The sequence below is a fragment of the Microtus pennsylvanicus genome, chromosome 20, assembly GCF_037038515.1.
Source record: "Microtus pennsylvanicus isolate mMicPen1 chromosome 20, mMicPen1.hap1, whole genome shotgun sequence".
Classification (NCBI taxonomy): Eukaryota; Metazoa; Chordata; class Mammalia; order Rodentia; family Cricetidae; genus Microtus; species Microtus pennsylvanicus.
In genome coordinates this window covers 13775446-13797424 of record NC_134598.1, presented here as the reverse complement: position 1 = coordinate 13797424, position 21979 = coordinate 13775446, and the positions used below count along the sequence as shown (strand labels likewise).

The 21979-nt window shown below is 38.3% G+C and overlaps 1 protein-coding gene across 2 annotated transcripts in view; it reads right to left on the bottom strand.

Moving 5' to 3' along the window:
• The window catches only part of Tbc1d15 (TBC1 domain family member 15), a 56088-nt gene that overhangs the window by 22940 nt on the left and 11169 nt on the right, over positions 1 to 21979 (bottom strand). Inside the window, exons 2-9 of one of the 2 annotated variants that reach the window (XM_075954776.1) lie at positions 18683 to 18781; positions 16887 to 16961; positions 14308 to 14446; positions 9623 to 9833; positions 3027 to 3129; positions 2038 to 2088; positions 1558 to 1755; positions 444 to 572 (exon numbers count right to left, since the gene is read on the bottom strand). In XM_075954776.1, the coding sequence (XP_075810891.1) occupies positions 444 to 572; positions 1558 to 1755; positions 2038 to 2088; positions 3027 to 3129; positions 9623 to 9833; positions 14308 to 14446; positions 16887 to 16961; positions 18683 to 18781 (1005 nt within the window). The remainder of the gene's footprint in view (positions 1 to 443; positions 573 to 1557; positions 1756 to 2037; positions 2089 to 3026; positions 3130 to 9622; positions 9834 to 14307; positions 14447 to 16886; positions 16962 to 18682; positions 18782 to 21979) is intronic. The other variant, XM_075954777.1, reaches the window with a different exon arrangement.

The following is a 21979-nucleotide window of genomic DNA, read 5'->3' as shown; positions in this document are numbered from 1 at the left end:
TAAAACTTGAATATAAATAAATGGGAAACTTAATACTTAAATTTTATACCCCAAAATAATTCAATTCAATGAATACTATCTTGTTTCTTATGTCCAGATCCTAAAGATGAAAGCAGTTGCCAAACTGCCAAATACAAGTAGATAGCAGACTGGACAGTGGACAGCGGGGCTCAGGAGCAAGTTCAACCTTCCTGGGTAAGAAGAAGGCCAGCCACTGTTATAAGCCTCTTCATGTAACCCAGAGAACAAAGAAAAAGTGTCTTCTCCTAGACATATGGACATGCCGGTGTCAGCACACAGGCACTGTGAGCACCCCCACTCTTCCATTCAGTACAGAAACTCTAATATAGCTTTCATTAAAGAAATGAGTCAATTCTTCCTGCAAAAGAAATCAAAACCCAAACCAACAAAAGCTGATACAATCAGTATCAGAGCTGCAGTACCCCTCTGAATATCTTCTGCTTCATGCTCTCCACGTTTAAGAGTCTTCCCTCAGAGTCAACGCTCTTGGTCCACTCCTCCAGTGACACGGGCTCCCTTCTGTGCACGACAGGTCGCTCTCCCAAATCAATCTAAAACAGGAAAAAACACAGCACTTCTCACACAGCTGTAACGTGAAATAAGGCACATACAAAAACTCCTAAGATGCTGCTTCTCAGGCATGAGCTCTACTGCTCCTAGTATCCTTGATTTTTTAGTATTAAGTTAATGAGCTTTATTAGCCAGTATTACAGACATTTCCCCTCCTAAGAAACATAAACAACTGGAATAGAAATTCAGAGATTTCATAGACTAAAAGCATTTGTTGTTAAAAAGGTCCTGCCATTAGATTTTCAATTACATGAGTAAAAGCATTCAACATCAATTCTATGAAACCCTCAAATCAAATGGTATTATTAGGGAGAGATAGACTATATAATTATTCCACTAATCACACTCTAAAATAGCTTTTCTTCCAAACTGAAGTTTGCAATTCTCAAAATTGATTCATGATTCACTGATTCCACTTCGCACTTTCTACTGTTTTTATTCAATTAATAGATACTGGTAATTTAAAAATACCATTTAAAGATAAAGCCTTTAATTAAGTTCCACAATTTAGAAATTTTACAATTTTATAATTATGAGCAAGCCTAGAACTGCAGCAAACTCAAAAGCTTTGTTGAACATTATATAAAGGTTTGCCTTAATGCAGTGCCCAAACCCATCAATGTCAGTAAAGACTTGTAAGGACAGCAAGTTCTGTATCATTTCAAGATGCTTCCGGTACCTACACAGAAGTGGGCAAATTGCAAACAAAACTTAACAGGCAAATTCAGCACTGCTTTAACTTCTCTGCACTCCATAAAACAACTTCCTCATTATTACCAAAAAACAACCACAGCAACATTAATGGAGAGACAAGCTAGCACCATCAAATATACTTATTAGCAAAAAACTATTATGAATGGGTTACAGGGAAGTAGATATGAAGAATGAGTTCCTTTTCCTGCAGTATTCAGAATGCATTCTCCTATTACAATGTTAAGAGTTAGATTACTTCAAATCTCCACTTACTCTTGTGATGACTTCAAATCCCAGTTCTTCTTGCTGATTTATCTTTAAGCCTGGAATGGCATCACTAAGGAAGTCCGCCATTTCTGAAGGTGGTCGTTGATGTGTAGAGGGATCACTTCCTCTCAAACTATCAAAAATGTAGTTTGTAACTTTGGAAAATCCTACCATAGTTGCTGTATAAGGATCCTTTTTAATTTTCTATGTAGTAAAAAGAAAAATATTAGCATTATTAATTAAAATAATGACCAAATCTACTCCAAAAGTAGAAAAAAGGCAAAGCTTTAAAAGGAGGGAAATCAGAGCTAAAACAGAGTATTCTATGATTATTTTAGTTTTTTTCTAGAAAGAAAAATTTAAACCTAATCCATTTGGTTAAAATTGCATAATAAATGGCAATTTAATGTGCTACTGATTGAATTGCAGAACAAATGCTTTGCAGGCTTCATTCAATCTGCATACAGAAATGTACACAGCGCTTACTTTCCACTGGTGAATGGCCCACAACAGCTTTCTTCTGTCTAGCAGGCCTGCCTTCACAAAAAAAATATACACATTGTTTTTCTTGAAGTGTGCACTACCACACTAACACAAAATAGATGACAAAACTTAAAAGTTAAATTTATTTGGATAAGAGTTGATACTTTAATTGTATTAGCAGCAAAACTCTTGTCAAGAATTATTTCTTCAAGGGCAGAGTTGTCTGGGAAATTGCAAAGTCTTTTCTGTGTCTAACCCTAGGATTATTTTCTAAAGCCAAAAGTGCCTGGTAATTTACATTTACTAAACAGTTACTTATTACTGATAACTCTCAGAAGAACTTCGTATTTTAAAGAACAAATCCTCTTGTCCTGCTCCTTTCTAAAATCTCCATTTTATGTTGTTCATCTCCACAGTCCCAAGGTCAAGAAAAAGTGCCAGCAACACAGCAAGCACTCAAGCACGTGTGCTAAGTGAATAAAGGATGAAAACAATCAAGAGTCTGCACATGCTCAGTGCACAGTTGTGGCCAAATGCAAGAGCATGCCTAACACATTTAGAGCAATAAGATACACGGAAGTACCCAAAACAATCTGCAGAGGTGGGAAATAAAAGTTAAGATTACTAAAAATTAATGTGAAATGGCTCACTCTGTGGTCCTTCAGATAAATGAAAAGCATGATTAAAATATGCTGCCCTATTATGATAAACAAAAACCTGGTTTAAGAGTAAATAAGGATCAAGGGAGTATCTGGGGCTTCCAAGTTATGTGTGTGTGTGTGTGTGTGTGTGTGTGTGTGTGTGTGTGTGTGTGTGTGTGTGTGTGTGTGTATATATACTACTCTAAGATTACACAGTAGTGTCATAAAGATCACACACACTCGCCTGCTCATTGTGAGCTCTGAGAATGCCAGGGGATGAGGAACACAAATGACAGAATCCAAATGATAATATATAAATAAAAGATATATTTAAGGACTAGAAAATCATACTTGTATTAAGCCATATGCTGGTTCATCAAGAAGATTTTCAAAAGACTGTGAAAGACTCTTATTTTGACAATTGACAAGAAGTATTCTATTATCTTGTGGTGACCTGTAATTAAAAAGGGGGATTTTTAGAAAATACTACAATACTTCAAATATCTTCTGAATAATTACTACTGCATACTTAACCTAACCCCCCGCCAAAAAAAGTCTAGCTCTAAAAGTTCAATCCATTAGCAAATACAGAGTTATTATAACAAAGCTTGGAAACCTCATGAAACATGAGATGTTAAATTTTAAAATGCAATATAACAAATACATATTTTTCTATTTTTTTACTAGGGAATGCCAAAAGGTGCTTATGTTTCAATGAAACTGAATTCTTGGATATAATTTACAATGGAGTAGTCTACAATATAAATGTCATTTTCACCAAACTGTAGGATTCAAGTATATATATACAAAATAGGAAATTATTTGGAGAGTTTCCAAATTTATTCCACAGCTTATTAGCATTACAATACAAAATGTTTAAAAATATGAGATATGAAGATTCCTCGGTGATGATGCTAACCACAATAAAAGCATACATACAAAAGTATTTTAAATGATTATATACATTCATTTTCAGGGACCATGTGTTTTTAGTCTTCTTACTAAAGCTCTAGGGACAGGTATCTTTCCACACTTCTTAGTAACCACAGAATAAGCAGTGTGCTTTCCAAACACACATCTAATTCCACAGAATCAGACAAACTAACCATTCTTTTTTCTACTTTTGAAGACTTATAGATTACAACTGACTTACTAAATGTTCTATGGTTAAAATAAAAACTAAATGTGTTTTCCTACTACAATACACCTCTAGTTCATTATAAATGTTTTGAGATAAGATCTTTAATAACAGCTATCTCGTCTCGATTCTAACACAACAGAATAAAGCAGCAATGGTAGAGGGGATATGAAATCCAAAACAGGATCTTTTCCTTACATGGTCACAAACAACACTGGGTCTGTGAAGACAATAGAAGCTAAAAAACTTCTTGGCTTTTTTTTTAATCACTGTGGTCCAATCATTTGACATGGGACAATCAAACCCTTACATTTTCAATGTTTTTCTAAAATTAGGATGGATGTTTAAAATGCAGGTTTGGATTCTCTTCTCACAGGTCATGCTTACAGTAGGCCAATTTTAAATGTGCACTGAAAAGCAGGTAAGGTAGGAATTGGGTTTTCTGGTGCTGGGGTGATTTTGTTTCTAACTATAAATAACATCAAGCTACTTAAAATCTAAATTAATAACGAAAATAAAAGCCCTGCCCATTCTATAAAAAGGGAACAAAATGTACACAATACATACATGCAGGCAAAATATCTATACATGTTTTTAAATCCATGTTATAGAGTACTCACAACACCAAAACTTTATATACAGAAACTAATCCTGCAAAAGGTTAGTGTAATATGATGATACAACCAAGTTGGCTTTTTTAGAAAAATGTTTTACTGCTTGGATACTCGTGTATTAATGGGGGAAACCCCACAGCCTGGGACAGAAAGTCACTCAGTCGCGTAGAATGCTTCACTCACATGCTAGCATACACTTTAGTTTCTAGGGAAAGCTTTTGTGGTTACATGCTGCAATGTGGTGGTTTCTTCTTAACTGCAGTTGAACTCCCATTCTTATCTCCAAATGAATATAGTGCATTAATTGATGATCATAAATAAAAAAAACTTATTACACCAATTAATGTTAACACTGGTTATCTAGAATAAGAAAACCATTTAAGAAATAAGTAAGAAGAAGCTGTTAATTAAAACTGAAATGGCAAATTATACACCACTGGCCTAGCATCCTTGGTTTTCATAAGACTCACTGGCATTCTCTGCTCATCCATATGAGACCAGCTCAGTGGGGAGAAAACAATACTGAAGGGGTTAATATTAATACTGTAGGAAGATGAGATAATAAATCTTGTTTGTATCTCAGAATCATCCAGGAGACAAGCCTCTAGGCATGGCAGAGGGAGGAGATAGGTTAGCTGAACTGAGGTGGGAAGAGCCATCTTACTGTGGGCAGAACCACTGCACAGGCTGGGGTGCTGGACTCAATAAAAAGGACCCACTCCCATCTTTCTGACTTCAGATGCAACGGTACCAGCGGCTCAAGCTTCAGCTTCCATGAATCCTCCAACATGACTGACTACACCCAACTACAAGCCACAGTGAACGCTTCCTTCTTCCTCAAGTTGCTTCTGTCTAGGATTCTGTCACAGCAATGAAGACGTGAACAAGGCAGGAGCCATACTTCTGCACTGCTACCTTTCCTGCAAGCAGCAGTGCTGCATCTAGGACACCACCCCATGGCTTCCCGTTTTTAAACAGCAGTGAGTTCTAAAGAAACTCTCTTTCCTGGAGACCTGTGTGCTGAGATGAGGGAGTAGAGAGCGTGGTTGGTAGAGCCCTTTCCAGGCCTCTCCTTTTCATGGATCTTCTTACGGCAGAAGGCGGTTTTCAGTTGCACGGCAAGTGATCCGGCCTTAATCAGGATGTAAAAAGTGAGCTCAAACTATGCTGACAACCATAAGGCCATGCTCTCACATCTCACTAACAATAGCATTTTAACATCACCTCTGCCCCTATGCCTACTTATTATGTTTGTAAATTCAGAAAACAAATATTATATCCTGCCTACATACCACGGCCACCAATACACATTCAATTACCTAAGTTATTACTATTTTTAAATTCACCCAGTATTAAAAGAAAAAAAATGTTGGGTGGTGGAGGTGACACCTTTCATCCCAGCACTCGAGATGAATGCTGAGTTTGAAACCAGCCTGGTCTACATTAGTGAATTCCAGGACAGTCAAGGTCTTGAGACAAAAACACTGTCTCAGGAAAACCACAAAAATTTTAAAAAATTATATTTCCTGAGACTGTACCAGTCTTTCAGTTCCTTTGAAATCATATAAAACTAATTTAAAATTTACTTCTCATAGCTACTTTTTCAAAAGTATATATCAAACTGGCAATCATCATATCATTTATTCATTCAACTTTAATTGAGTATCTATAATGTACTAGCCTTTGTGGGTAGGAACTAGGAAAAACAAAAACCAAATACTACCTCTATCCTTATGAAGTTGACGTTAGAAGACCAGAACATGGAAGAAGTAAATAAATAGAAGTCTTGGGGTTTCTCTTTTGTGTCATATAATACCATGGATACAAGCAACTTGGGGAGGAAAGAATAGGAGGCCATGGAGGGTGCTGCTTACTGGCCTGCTTCCCCTGGCATGCTCAGCCTGCTTTCTTGTAACACCCAAGATCACCAGCCCAGGGGTGACACTGCCCACACTGAGCTGGACCCTCTCACATCAATCATCAACCGAGAAAATGTACCACAGGCCAATCTGGTGGGGCTATTTCCTCAATTGAAGGCTCCTATGCGAAAATGACCCTAGCTGTGTCAAGGTGACATAAAACTAGCCAGCACAATAGACAAAATTATATGATGTGGGATTCCCCTGTGTCCTGTGAATATGTTTTATTGTCATTGGTTAATAAAGAAGTTTGGGGGTTTTTTTTGGTTTTTTTTTTTGTTTTTTGTTTTTTTTTTGGCCAATGGTTTAACAGAGTAAAGCCAGGCAGAAAATCTGAACAGAAAGTAGAGAGAGAAAGTAGGCGGAGCCAGGGAGACACCATGGAGCTATAGAAGGAGAAAGACATCCCGGAACCTTATAAAATAACAGAAATGAGTTAATTTAAGATGTAAGAGTTAGTTAATAAGAAGCCTGAGCTAATAAACCAAGCAGTGTTGGGTTTTGTTTTTTTTTTTTTTTTTGGTTTTTCGAGACAGGGTTTCTCTGTGGTTTTGGAGCCTGTCCTGGAACTAGCTCTTGTAGACCAGGCTGGTCTCGAACTCACAGAGATCCACCTGCCTCTGCCTCCTGAGTGCTGGGATTAAAGGCGTGCGCCACCACCGCCCGGCCCAAGCAGTGTTTTAATTAATAGAAGTTTCTGTGTGATTATTTGGGGCCTGGGCAGCTGGGAAATGAAGAAGCAGCCTCCGCCTATAATTATACTCTTAAGTGACATGAAAAAAAGCAATCAAGGAAATAAATAGGGAGGAGTAGAGACAGAAATAAACATTAGATGGAGAGGAGGTATCCAGGAAAATCCCTCTGGAGAAGTAAGTATCAAATTGAGACCTCAGAAACTCCAAAAAGAGACTGATCCAAATAGAAGCAATAGTATATATAAATGAGCTGCAGACAAAGAAGAGTTTAGTGGTTCCAGGAACACAAAAACCATGTGACTCAAAGAAAGGTATGTCATGTGATGAAACTTAAGATAAAAGAAACACACATGTATGTAATCCAAGCACTTAGGAGGCAAGGGCAGGAAGATTAGAAGGTTAAGACTAGCATCTGGTATATATCAAGTTCAAGATCAGCCTGGGTTACATTAAGACCCTAAAACAAAACAAAATACACACACCACACCCATACACCCAACAGACACACAGGGCTATGACAAGGCCAAGTCTCACCCAGAACAGGAAGAAGTGTTGCACTAAGGATCCTTTCTACACACACACACACACACACACACACACACACACACAGAGCTATGATAAGGCAGAGTTTTGCCCACCACAGGAAGAGTGTGGTACTAAGGATCCTTCTTCAAATTCCTACATCTTTCAACTACTTTTCCTAATACCACTTTGACCCCTCTCTGCACACCTCTTTTCAGTTCAAGAGAGGCTAACACATCTAAAATAAAGTGCTTTAGACTAAGCCTACTTCTGAGCCAGAGAGTGGTGCATACCTGTAATCCCAGCATTCTAGAAGCTAAGGAAGAAGGATTCCAAGTTCAAGACCTACCCAGACTACAGAGCAAGAACCTGTCTCAAAAAGCAAAAGCAAACTAAGCCTACATCTCCAAAGTATGCCGTGACCAGTACAGAAAGGGGATTACTACACTTCCCTCATATTAAATACAATGCTTTCATCAAAATCGTACACAGAACAGCCTCTTCTGTGAATGATGTCACAACACTGGCTAATACTCAAACTAACTATGGTGCTAAAATGCCTGAATCTTAATGTCTGATATTCAACAGCCAGGAACTTTTTCTCTAATAATGCTATTATCTCTTAGGAAATCTAACTAGCGCTCCCCAGTCTATCCAGCCCACCAAACAGGCCTGCCTTTTTCTCTTACTAACATAAAACAGTGTGGCTAGTGCCAGCCAGACAGCTGACCAATGCAGTACAGGTTCACCTTCGTGCCAAAAAGCACATGGGCAAAAATCTTTCAATTTTGCGGTTACTCTGGGCTTTTCATAGTATCTAAACTTGGAAAAGTACAAACTCTGCTACTAAGTGAGGAGTTGGTTAATGAAGGTAACAGCCATCTCCTGCAGTTCTCTTAACACCTCTCCCTCCTCACCTCCACACACCCAACCAATTACAACACCCAATAGCTCTAGCTTACCCACCACTCTCCTAGTGCAGGCCACCTTGACTCCTGTGGGTGACTGAGCAACTTGCTAATGTGGCTATAAGAGCCTTCACACTGAAGCATTCATTCTCTACGGCCATGTAATAACTAACTTTTGGTCCTCTCCCTGTTCCAAACATCACAGGCCTACAACAACTCTGAGACTGTAGCACATTTCTGCTCTTCTCTCCAGCCAAAATATCCTCTCTTGCCAACTCTCTCCTTCCTTCCATGCTAATGGTTCAAGTCTTAACTTCGGAGCTGCTGTTTCTAAGAATCTTTCCTTGTTCACCTCAGTACACATTAGATGAAGCTCCCCCAGCTCCTGGGAGCTCCCACTGCATCTCAGCCTCATGTGCCCCTCAGCTTAGTTTTGTCCTTTACTTGTCACCATTCTCCATGACATCACACCTCAGAGGTCAGAAGCAAGCCTGTCTTATCATCAAGAGATCAGTGTAGTCGTTTCTAAATGACATCTAAAGAGTATCTGTTGGAAATAAGAAGAAGAAAGGAACTGTGTGCCCAGAGGTGAATAAATGAGTCTGGACTTTTGCAAAGCAAAAGGGCCCTGTTTCCAACTTATATATTTAAATCCAGATACATAATAGGTAATTTAAGAAACTATATTTCACAATTACTGAGCCATCATCATTAAATCATAAGAATATTGGACTAATTTTCCCTTTAAAAAAAAAAAAACTAACACATTGGGATAGCAAGAATGGATCACTGTAAAGGTCCCTGCTGCCAACCCAGATGACCTGAGTCCAATCCCAGGGATGCACATGGTAGAAGGAGAGAGCCAATAATATTCATATGTATGCCATGGCATGCATCCACACGTATGCACAAATGCACAACAATAAATAGATGTAACATATAAATGTAAAAAGCTAATAAGTTGATAGAAAGTTTAAGGTTTAAAATACTCAAACGTTATTCAATCACTAATCCAAATAACCAGCAAAATGTTAAGATGCTGATGCCCTTGTACGCACAAGTCACCGATGCTCAGTGACAAGTACATATAGCTTGACCTGGATTAATACCATGATCCTGTTTCAGTAAGCAGAAAGTAATTTGGTACTTACTCACACAATACCACATATTTTTCAAGAGACTCAATCAGTAGTTTGCTATCTCCTTGATGAAAATGCAGAGCAGGGAGGACGACGTCATCCTTCAGACAGAATACCAAATACGACCAGCCCATACCCTCTTTGCTTTGCTTGATTGATTTCAGGTCTGTCAAACTGAACAGGAATGACCACTTGCTTTTCCCATTTCTATGGCTTGGAGCATCTTAAAAACAAGAAAGTGGGGCAAAATATTTTCGTTCATCTTTGTTTAAAGTATCAACAATGTTCTTCCCATTTACCTAACAGCTCTTTGTTTAGCCCAGGGATACACTACACCACTACAGTTTCCCCCTGTGTTTAATGAGGATACCTTCAACGTCTGATCCATCTGCCTCTATTTCTGGGAAGCTAAAATTAGAAACATGTGCCACATGCCCAGCTGATTAGTGTTGAGGACTAAACTCAGGACACTGTGTGCTGTGCATGCTAGGTAAGCACTCTGAACCACATATGCAGCCCCACCGTTCTGGATGCGTGGAACATTTGCAGAAAATAAAACCATGAATATTATCACAACTGTTAACAAGCAACTTAAAGATTGCTTTTTAAAAAGTCATAAAACTATTTTAAAAATCATTTTCTTACAGGAAGTATTTCCTACTACTTATAATTCCCAATATAAAATATTACTTTGTTTTCATAATTGAACTCAGAAACATCTCTGAAATCTAAAAGAAAAACAGTATGCTTCTAAGAATGTTATTTCATAAGATAAATTTTACTCTTATTATTCAAGACTTTTATGAATTCCATCTCACCATACACATAATTATGCTTACAAAACTTGTTCAAAAGAGATTAATTGGTGCTGACCGGCATGTCACCTTCCTATGTAATTAGAGACATTCAATTCCATCGTCTCCACTAGATGTCCTAATAGGTGCCACTGTCATAAAAGGCTACGTAATGAAGTGTACGCACTGACCCACATGGGCTCCACACTGGTTTGAATGGTGAACTCCTGACTCAAGCTGATACTAGATTAAGTGCCACATCCATAGGCTGCACTTTACAATAGCACAAGCTCCTAGAAGGGTGAGGACATTTCTAAACATTTCAACTTACCCCATCTATCATCTGTGTGTATACACCTGAACGGCCTAGAAAAAGTGCATGCTACTAAATTATTTGCAAAAACTAAAAATATTTTCATAGAAAACAGTAATAACAAATTAGAAACAAAAAAAAGTAAAATCATAATTGCATTCAATTGGACTGAACTGAATCTTCAGCAAAACCTCATGAAGAATATTACATAATACATGCAATTTATGCATTTTAAAAGCAAACATTTTATACCGATTTCCCTTAATGATATGACATGTTACATAAAAAGGAAATCACATCTCCCCATTTAAAGCTCTGACAAAAATGAGAACTATTACAATGTTCAATTCTACAAGTTTTTCCATTAAAATACAAGCTTAAAGATAATATAAACTTACATAAATATTAAAAATGTTACATAAAAATATGTAAGAAATTCAACTTTTAGAAATTATTTCCTTAGGCCAGACATGGTCTCTACAGCAAATTCCAGGAAAGCCAGTGTGAGGAGTAGAGGTTGGGAAGGGGGTGGGGAGAGAGAAAGAGAGGAGGAAGAGAGAGAGAAATCCTGTCTCAAAAAATAAAAATAAAGGGAGGGGGCAGGAACTGTTTTGTTTCCAGGTACATCTCCAGCACTAGAGAAGTGGCTAGAATGTAATCAACAGCATGCTCAGTAAAGGCAAGAAAAGCTAGAGAGCACATCAGCTAGAGAGCACATCAGCTAGAGAGCACATCAGCTAGAGAGCACATCAGCTAGAGAGCACATCAGCTAGAGAGCACATCAGCTAGAGCAGTCGGCAAGATGTGCAGTCAGCAGCCAAGTGGACAGCAATGACAGCAAAATAAAACCTAGGAGTAGACGAGACTTCATTTGGAATGTCCTTCTCTTTAAAGCAAGAACAAACAGCAACCAAACATTAGTTCTAATGAACATGCAAAGTACCTCCAACACACTGAGATGGGGAAAGTGAACAGCCACAAAGTACAATGCACAAAAGAATGGTCCACTAACTCTGTACGCCTTAAATAGAATCAACAGCAAGAGCATGACATTGCTGGGGTGGAACGCTAGCCGGAACTGTTTCTGGAAGTAAACAGTTTCAAAACACTAATTTGCTATAAAAGCAAAGTATTTGAATTATAACCTTACATGTTCCTAAGAAATACCAAATTAAATGAGCTTGATAACCCATTTTTAAAGGTGATTCCTAATTTCCCTTTATAAGTCATGGGGAGGGGGATACAAAATAAAAAATATAAAAGCTAAGTTTGAAACAAGTAAAATAAAATTTTCAAAAACACAAAATATTAAAATGTTTCAAGAAATTCAATTTCTTAGAAATAATTTCCTCAGACAGGCATGGTAGCACAGACTTTAATCTCAGCACTGGAGAGGCAGAGGCAGGCAGATCTCCTCAGGGACACATGAGCCCTAGGATCAAGCTGAGAAAAAAAAAAGAAAGAGAAAAGGGGGGGAGGCATTTCCTTAGGACTATTAGAAAAAAGGAAGAAGATCAGGAGAAAGGAGGTAAAACCACATAATGGATGAAAGTGTCACAAGAAAACTTGGTTTGCGTAATTAAATGCATTGATACAAGTTATTTCCCTAACATTTCACGATTGCAAAACAAAGCTGCCTCACCTGCTAAGCACTGTGAACAAATTAGAAGAACTAATCCTCAACTCAGACCACACATTAATGTGAAGCTTTTCTGGGAAATACTGACGCCCAAGCTCCACCTGCCCCAGAGTCTGGCTCTCTGTTTCGTTTCATATCTAATCTTCCCAGGCGATTTCAACAGTTACGACTGAAGTTTATAAATCTTAAAAGAGATCTTTATTACCAGATTGGGTTTCTTGTCTACATAATACTTACAAAATTCTGAAAATTCTGAATTTTTGCTCATTCTTGTGGCCTCCCATCATTTATTTCAAGAAGTTTACAGTATTATAAACAGCAGCAAAATTATTTCTCATGCACCAATCACAACAATATAAAGAAGTCACTCATATCTTACATGCCAAATTCAAAAATTCTGACTCTCATCTCTCTGACAATTTACTCTGATCCTAGTAGGAACCTCTCCTTGCATTAAAACTGAACACCTAAATGTCTTCCCTTGCCTCCCCCACCCCAAAAGTCCATGCCTGTATGATCTAGTAGCAAAGCTATGAGATTCTATTTACTGCTCCACTGCAACTATTTCCTAGAATTAAGTATGAAGTGTAACTTCTGTATATGAGAGTGATTCCACAGGTTACACATTAAAATCAACTTTAATTAAAAATGGTGTATAAATGTAAACAAAACATGCTCCAAAAATATTGCTATCCTCTTGAGTGAAGAAAGATGGATTTTTAAATTGAGGCCAAAATCATTAAAAAAGAAAATATTCTTTTCATTACAAACCACAAAGAAATCAATAACACAAAACCAAAAATACCTAACATTTTAACTATATACTCAACTTCTTAACAAGCAATCACAAACAAATTGGCCATAACACATATGAGCTAGTTAGATCATATTCAGTATAAATACGTGAATTTATGGAATATATGCTATTTTTATGATGTGGACTAGCATGTATAATATCAAACTGTTATCTTGACTCTTTCTATAGTTACTATGTATAATATCAAACTGTTATCTTGACTCTTTCTATAGTTACCATATAGTAGATATAGATTTAAATATACAAAGGTGATGTGGGATTCCTCTCTGTATGCTGTGAATACCATTGGTTAATAAACTGTCTTGAGCCCATGACAGTAGAATAGAGCTAGGCAGGGAAAACTAAACTGAATGCTGGGAGAAAGGAGGCAGAGTCAGAGAGAAGCCATGGAAACACCACCAGAGACAGACATGTTGAAACTTTGCAAGTAAGCACAGCCACGTGGCGATACACAAATTAATGGAGATAGGTTAAATTAATATGTAAGACTTAGCCAATAAGAAGCTAGAGATAATAGGCCAAGCAGTGATTTAATTAATACAGTTTCTGTGTGGTTATTTCAGGAGTCTGGGCAGCCGAGATATGAACAAGCAACCTCTTACAACACAAAGGGAAATAGTAACTAAACATATACAAGAGACTGAAATCAGCTATGAAAATCAGAATAAGCACTGAAGTCAGCATAGTAAAGTTTAGCAAGATACTCCATCTCCCCCTGGTGTTTCAAGATAAAATACTAGATCAAGAAAAGCATGTGTGGAGTTCTTGTTTTTGAGACAGGGTCTTGCTATACTGGCCAGGCTGGCCTGGAACTAATGATGGAGACAGGCTGCCCTTGAACTCAGGATCCTCCGGTTTCACCCTCCCAGGGCTGAGCTCAGGTATGCACTTACCACACAGAGTTTAACAGAGTTAGTTTTTTTTAAGTGTTTATTTTGCTATTAGTAACTAAAAAAACAGGACAAGTATTATTAAATCCTCTTTTGAACTCACAGCAATAACAAAAAAATAAAAACAGGACAAAATTAGTTATTCATACATAGTGAAGTGTAAAATCATTCTTCCTTACTGAGGAACATTGAAGCATTTCTTTGCACTTTGTTCAATTTAAGACTGCAAAGATTTCATTCATACCTCCATTGGTATGTGGCTTCTTTTTAAATGACACTGTATTAACCATGTCCCACTCTGCTTCATAACTGCTCTGGAGTTCTGATCCTCGATGAGTTCTTTCTTTGGGGGCCTGGGTCCACTCTACAACTGAACTGGAGTCCTGAAACAATAACATAAATATTTAAGTCTAAAGCTAGTGCATGCCAGTGCATAACATCTGAGACCCCGTGAATGACGTCGAAACCCGTGGCAAACAGCATGAGTACCAGTTCCCCCTTGCTCATCTGTATCACCCTCTGCAGTTAGGGTTGCCAGTCAGCTATGTACAGAAGCCAACTCAGGGCTTCCACAAGATTTGCTTTCCATTGTAAGTTTCATCTCAATTCCTCATTGTGCCATTTTGCATAGAGTTGTGGTATCTAAAAATATGGCAGTCATCTTACAAAAAGAGAAAAGAAAGCAAAATGCATCCAATTTCCAGACTACAAAACAACTACCAACTCCACGTAAACAAAGAGAAAAGCAAACAAAGGAAGCTGGTGAGATGCAAGAGTTGTAAAGGCTTTTGCTGCCAAGGCTGGCAATTTGAGTTCAATTCCTGGAATGCGTATGGTAAAAGAACAGAACTCCCTCCCTCCCACAGGCTGTCCTCTGACCTCCACATGCACATGCACATAGAGAGACACACACAGACACAGACTCACAAACACACACATACACACACACAGAGACACACACACAGACACACACATACACACACAAAGACAGACACACATACACACAGACACACATACAGACACACACACACACACACACACACAGACACACCAAAAAAAAAAAACGAAATGAAAAAAACTAAGAAATGCATGGCATGAATAAGGAAGTCAAAGACTAGAGAGAAACCCCATTGGTTAAGAGCACTTGTTCTTTCACGGGGCCAGGGTTCAATTTCCAGAATCTTCATGTTAGTTCACCCATCCGTTACCTCCAGTTCCCAAGTGAACCAATCCTCTCCTAAACTGCCTGGGCGTCAGGTATACGTGTGGTACACAAACATATGTCAGCAAAACACCCATACAAATAAAAGAGCAAAAAATTCACTAAGATAAAACAATTTCCAATAGAAATAAGGAAAAGTTAAAAAAAATAAGATTTTATTTTGCCTTATTTTTAAGAGTATTAAATATTTAAAAAGTTTGAGAAAATAGACAGTCTTACACTGTTGGCAATAGTATTTCCTAGTTCTGACTGCAGGAGGGCAATTTAGTTGAATTTTTAAAAATTAAAGTATACATCAAAGGGAGAGTAAGTAATTAAAGGGTAGACAAATACTAGGCTAGATCTTAAAGGTTGATACATACTCAAATTTACTTATAATTTATAGTCAAGCATCGCATAATGACTTGAGTAAACAACCTCCATATATATGACAATGACTCTACATGATCAGAATGGAACTGAACAATGACTTAAGCAGCAGCTTAGCAGCACTCTAGTGCTGTGGCAGAGGCACTGCTCTGACGCACGTGATAATGCCAGTGTAAACAAACTTAGCACATGCAGCAGTCACAGAAAGCACAGCACAACAAACTACTGGCAGTATATCTGTGATAATGAAAACAGCTATTATGTACATTGCTTACGCATTTATATCTTTGTCATTAGAGGATACTTTATTATACTATACAGCACTACATTGTGTCACTAGCCTCGATATTATACCCTTAACTACTGAGCTATCTTGCCAGTCCTATAGATAAAGCTCTATTCATTAGAAGATGTAAAACAGAACGTCTATGAGCTGGGAGAAAGCAAGTGCACGGATGAAACCAAGGGCTTAGCGGAAGTCCATGTAGATAATGAAGATTCCAGCACTCCCAGGTCTCTTCTTCAGTTGAGTTGTCCCAACACTAATATCCCAGCCTGACCTTTCTGGGCAGGGATCTATAACTTCCATTCTGAAAAAACGAACTAGAAAAATAATGAGAACTTGATAGCAGGGATTCCCACCTGAGAACAGATTAGGCATACACAGAGAAGAATCCCACTAGTAGCAGGCCTAGCCATAATGAAAGAAAACATCTGCTATTAAATATGAGCCTTACAGTACAAAACCCACCAAATAGCAAAATAAGTGTCTAAAAAAAAGATGGCATCCAAGTGAAACAGAGCTAACAAGAGAAGCCATTCAGAGCAAACAGATTATACACAAATAAAAATAAAGATTATTTTTATGTTGGGTGTGGTGGCAAGAAGCCTGTGATGCCAGCACTTGAGAGGCAGAAACAGAAAGACTATGCAAGTTCAAGTCCAGTTTGGTCTACATAGTCAATTATGTGTGTGACTAAAGAAGAGATGAGGGCAGGGGACCTTAAGGGATGGAGAAGAGGGGAAAAATACATGTGACTGATACACAGAAAAGACATATGACTGGCACACAGGGACTACTGCAGAGAAGGAAAAGGAAAGCCACAAAGGGGAGAGAGGGATGGAGAAGGGCATTAGAGCAGAGTAGCAAACAAGACATGCATGCCTATATTCCTATATATACACACACAAAGAAAACATACAGCAATCTCTCAGTCATATTTTTTAAATACCTTTCCAGCATACAGAATACTAGAAGAATCTAATGCATCATCCAATGGTCTCCAGTCCACTATTACTTCAGCATCCTACATAAAAAAAAAAAAAAAAAAGAATTCATCAATATAACTTGAGCATCCTGAAGAAAGACACCATGAATTATATTTAGAATTTATCAGCATATTATGTTCTTAATCTACCTGAGAGCCTTTATCATTTATTACAGAAGTAGCAATTAATATTGTAGGTGTCAACCCACCAGAATTAACTTCTGATGGAGGAAACTTGCCTTCCAAGGTCTGTAAGAAATACAGACTCCAGAGTATCTGTTGCTTCTACCTGTAATTTTAAACGTGCTAACTGCATTCTTTCCCTAGCCTCTGTGTGTGTGTGTGTGTGTCTCATAAATACTTTCCTGATGTACTGGGGACATATAATGTGAGAAATAAGGAGGATGTCTTTTTGGCTGTATAATCTTAATATATAGAATGTATGCTAGGAGCCTTGTATCCTCGAAAAGGCCCCAGAGAAAGAAAATTCTTCCCACTTAGGGGTCAGCGGGAACAAAGTCACCACTTGGCCCAGAGGCTGGAACTGCCCGACTCCAGATCTTACCACATATCTGTAGTTCTTGCCTTTGAATGGGGAGAGCTGAGAGGTTCCCTTTACTCAGCTAACATTTGACAAAAATACTAATGCAGATCAAATGCCACCCGTTTTCCTTCCACAGCTTATGCAGGCTGCCATGGCTATCATGACGCTGCGTTCCCAGTCACGTAGGAAACGGAAGAAAGTGCTCAGAGTGCACAGTGCTGCTGCGTTTTCTTCCTCTTTTTTCTACGTTATTACAAGCTTCAAGCTTAACTAACCACACAGACGTAGTTAACACACAAACTCCCTTCTCCCCCTCTTAGAAATCACAGCCCCTTCCTCTCTTTACCCTTTTCAGATATGCCCCCCCCAGACATAAGATAATAGGCATCCACTTTGTCAGCCTCATCTGTCTTGTTGGCCCTGAAAACTACAAGTCTGGTATCCTTGCTATTGCCAGAGAATTGCTAATTGTGCCTGTGTGGGTATATAAGCTGGAAACCTTGTGGGATGGAGAGAAGCTGGAAGACTAAATGGAACATGACAAGAAGATATGTGTGAGCCGATTCATTCCTTTTACCCTCAGATCCCGTTAGCAAGTTCCTGTGCTTGGTATAGTGTTCCTTCTGGATCCTGAGAGGTTTAGGGGGCTGCTACCCCAATAAACCTTGATATTGATCCATTTTTTATTTCTAAATGCAAAATAAAATTTTAAATTACACAAAAACATTAGTATTTTACACAATACTAATTAAACATTAGTATTTTACACATTCTGACATTACCGTTATTTAACAATTGTTACGAAAATTTAAATCTAGTTATTTTCAATATGAAAAAATTTGTATTATTATAATGTCTACATATTCCCCCCTTTTTGGTCAGATAGAATCTCTCTGGTGTCCTGGCTGTCTTGGAACATGCTATATAGACAAGCTGGTCCTCAAACCATTAAGATCCACCTGCTCTGCCTCCCAAGTGCTGGGTTGGGATTAAAGGCATGCACCAACATGTATACCTTTACATACATATTTAAAATATTTCATGACTTTCATTGGTATACCTAAGGTATTTTGTTTCTAATGTTATTTCTATGTTAAATTTACAACCATTGTTCAAACACAGTGTCTTACATATGAGATTCAGACTCTGCTTCAAAGCACCAATGAGAACCACTATCATCAACTATTACTAAACAAGTCATTAACGAGAAACTTACCTTTTCTAAAACACGTAATATTCCTGAAATTAAGCTGTCTTGGTCATTGGCCTTTCCACAAGATGAGTGAATATATACCCCTTCTTGTTCATATATAATCTGGAACAGCAAAAACAAGATTATAATTACACTTTTTCCTCTTTCATTTGTGTGTGTGTGTGTGTGTGTGTGTGTGTGTGTGTGTGTGTGTGTGTGAGCGCGCACACACACGTCTCCCTCCTCAGAACTGAGGCGCTGCTCTCCAACACAGGTTCGTCTCACTCGGGTGCTAGAGATCTGAACTCACGCTCACATGACGAGTACTTCACTAAATGAGCCCCAGCTCTAGTCACACTTCTTATCTCAACATTTCTTAAAAATAACTGAGATATTTTCTTTTCTTTTTTGCTTTTTAAATTTTTTATATTTATGAGTGTTTTGCTTACATGTGTATCTGTGTACCATTTGCACAGTGGTGCCTGTGAAGGACACAAGATAACATCAGACCGCCTAGAACTTGGGTTATAGACAACTGTAAGCCATATGCATGCTGGGAATTGAACCCAAGTCCTCCAGAAGAGTAGCCATGCTCTTAACTACTGAGTCACCTCTCTAGTCCCCACACTGTTTTCTTACAGTATCTGTTCAAAATCCGTTTACCTCATACACAAAATATCACAGGTTGACTGGGACAAGAAGTATTTCAGATGCATGAATACTCGTGTATTCATTTGTGTTTTATATACATATGCCTTAAACACAGTCTGAAGGTGACTTTATAGGTTTGGAGTGCCTGTACCTTGACTGCGGCCAAACAGTGAAGTCAAGGTGTATAACTTTCTACTTAAAGCATCACCTCAGCACTGAAAACATTTTAGATTTGTAGACACTTCAGATTCTGGATTTTCACATTAGGAATGCTCAACCTGCATTTAAAACGCACAATACAGACTTTGATAAATTAGAAGGGAATTTGCTTCAACAACATGAGTATTTGTTTTTCAAACTGGTAAAAATCACACTCTTATTTGTCTCATAACAGTGATGCTGAACTAACTGCTATGTGGCTAACGGTACAAATTCTGTAGTCTGGAGCTGGGGTAACCAACCATCACTGATACAATGCTTGCCAAGCAGGTACAAAGCCCTGGGTTCAATTTCCAGCCACACAAGACTAATAACACCAATATTTTAAGGTAAACATTGAGTTCAAACTGAAAATCCATATGAAAATATTCAAAAGAATGAGCAATGAAATACAAGGAACAGGTACTTTCTATGTATTCCTACAGTACCATATTCTTATAAAAGATCATGTTGGTACGTTTATAAAACACTTAGAATTGCAGGGAACAGTATGGGAATTTGAAAGAGTACTTCCAGATTTAACCCTTGCCCCCATCTCCAGTGGATCACACAGATCTTCTCCAACCCACCCCAGACACGCACAGCTTTGTACCAGCCCCCAACTTCAGCAGGCACCCCCTGGACTCCCTGAAAACCCACAGGCCATTCTGAGCAGGGAAGCAAGTAGGCTAACTGCAAACCTCACCTTTCCCTCCACTCCTCCAAATCCAATCTTCCAGCCTCATCCTAGCTCTGCAGCAGATCTGCTGTGGGCTCTCCTCTCGGCCCCATTCCCAGGGAACTAAGCAGATCCTGGTGGAACACCCTGCTTTCCTCCCTCCCGTGGACCCCCTCAGCATCACCCCTAGTCTATCCCCTTCCTAAGTGTCAGCTTCCAATACCCAGAAACACATTTTACCTGGAACCCCCAGTGGTCACACATATCAGGACCCCAGAAGAATTCCCCACCAGGCCAACACAGTCACCACACTCTTAAGAACCAACAAGGAAACAGAAACCAGGAACAAAATACCACCCAACAAACACAAGACCGATATCAGCACCTAGAACAATAGTCTTCCCAACCCCAGATACGTATACACCAGTTTAAAAAAAAAAGAAAGAAAAGAAAGATCAATGACAGCCAGGACTCTCTGTCTCTAACAGAGACCAGCAATCCTACCATAGCAGGTCCTGAGTGTTTCAACATGGCAGAAGCACAAGAAAAAGACCTTTAAGACAGACTTTATAGATGTGATAGAGGTCTTTAAAGAGGAAATAAAACCCTTTTAAAAAAAGCTATGAAAACAAACAGTGGAAAGAAATGAATAAAACAGTTCAAGACCTGAGTGTGGGAAACAGAACTAATAAAGAAAACCTAACTGAGGGAAATTTGGAAATGAAAAATTTAGGAACTTGAACAGGAACCACAAAGGCAAGCCTCACCAACCGAATACAAGAAATGAAAGACAGAGTCTTAGGCACTGAAAACACAGTAGAAAAACAGGTCACTCAAAGAAAATGTTAAATTTACAAAAACTTCAGGCAAAAAACATGCAGGAAATCTAGACACTATGAAAAGACCAAATCTAAAAATAATAGAAATGGGGGGAGACCTAGGTCAAAAGCACAGAAAACATTTCATAAAAGAAATTTCCCTAACTTAAAGAAAGATGCCTATCAAGGTACAAGAAGCATACAGAACACCAAATAGACCGAATCAGAAAACAAAGCCCCCTCAGTCCATAATAATCAGAATACTAAATGGACAGAACAAAGAAAGAATATTAAAGGCAGACCTATTAGAATTAGGCTTCACTTCTCAAGAGACTCTAAAAGCCAGAAGAGCCCGCGCAGATGGGCTACAGACTTTAAGAGATCACAGACGCCTTTAAATCACTACTTTAAATCACTGCAGGTGGAGAAAATAAAGACATTCCATGATAAGCTGCCTCCACCTCCCAAGTGCTGTGACCACGCGTACACACCAGGATGCCCAGTTCCTCTGCGGTGCTTTTTTGAGAGAAAAACTACATGCCTCAAAACTCAAAATTCTAAACTATATTTATACTATCTGGAGAAGACAGTCATGTTTAGTTTTCTAATTTCAAAAGTATAACTTTAACTTCTAGAAATTAGTTAAGTCTGACCTAAAGGGCAAATAAAATGAAGTGACTGATTTCCATCAGCTATAAATTTTATGAAGCCCCCATCTCTGGATTCTACATTCTCTAAACTCAACCAGTCTAAACTCAGTAAGATTAAAAAATATTTAAAACAAGGAAGATGCATCTGTATTATTAGACATTTTCCTTACTAGCCCATAAACAACATAGCATAGCCGCAATTCTATTGTAGAGACATTGTAATAATGAATAGAAGATATGCACAGATTACATGCAAATTCTACCCAGTGGGGTTTGTTTTTTGTTTTTTTCGAGACAGGGTTTCTCTGTAGCTTTGGAGCCTGTC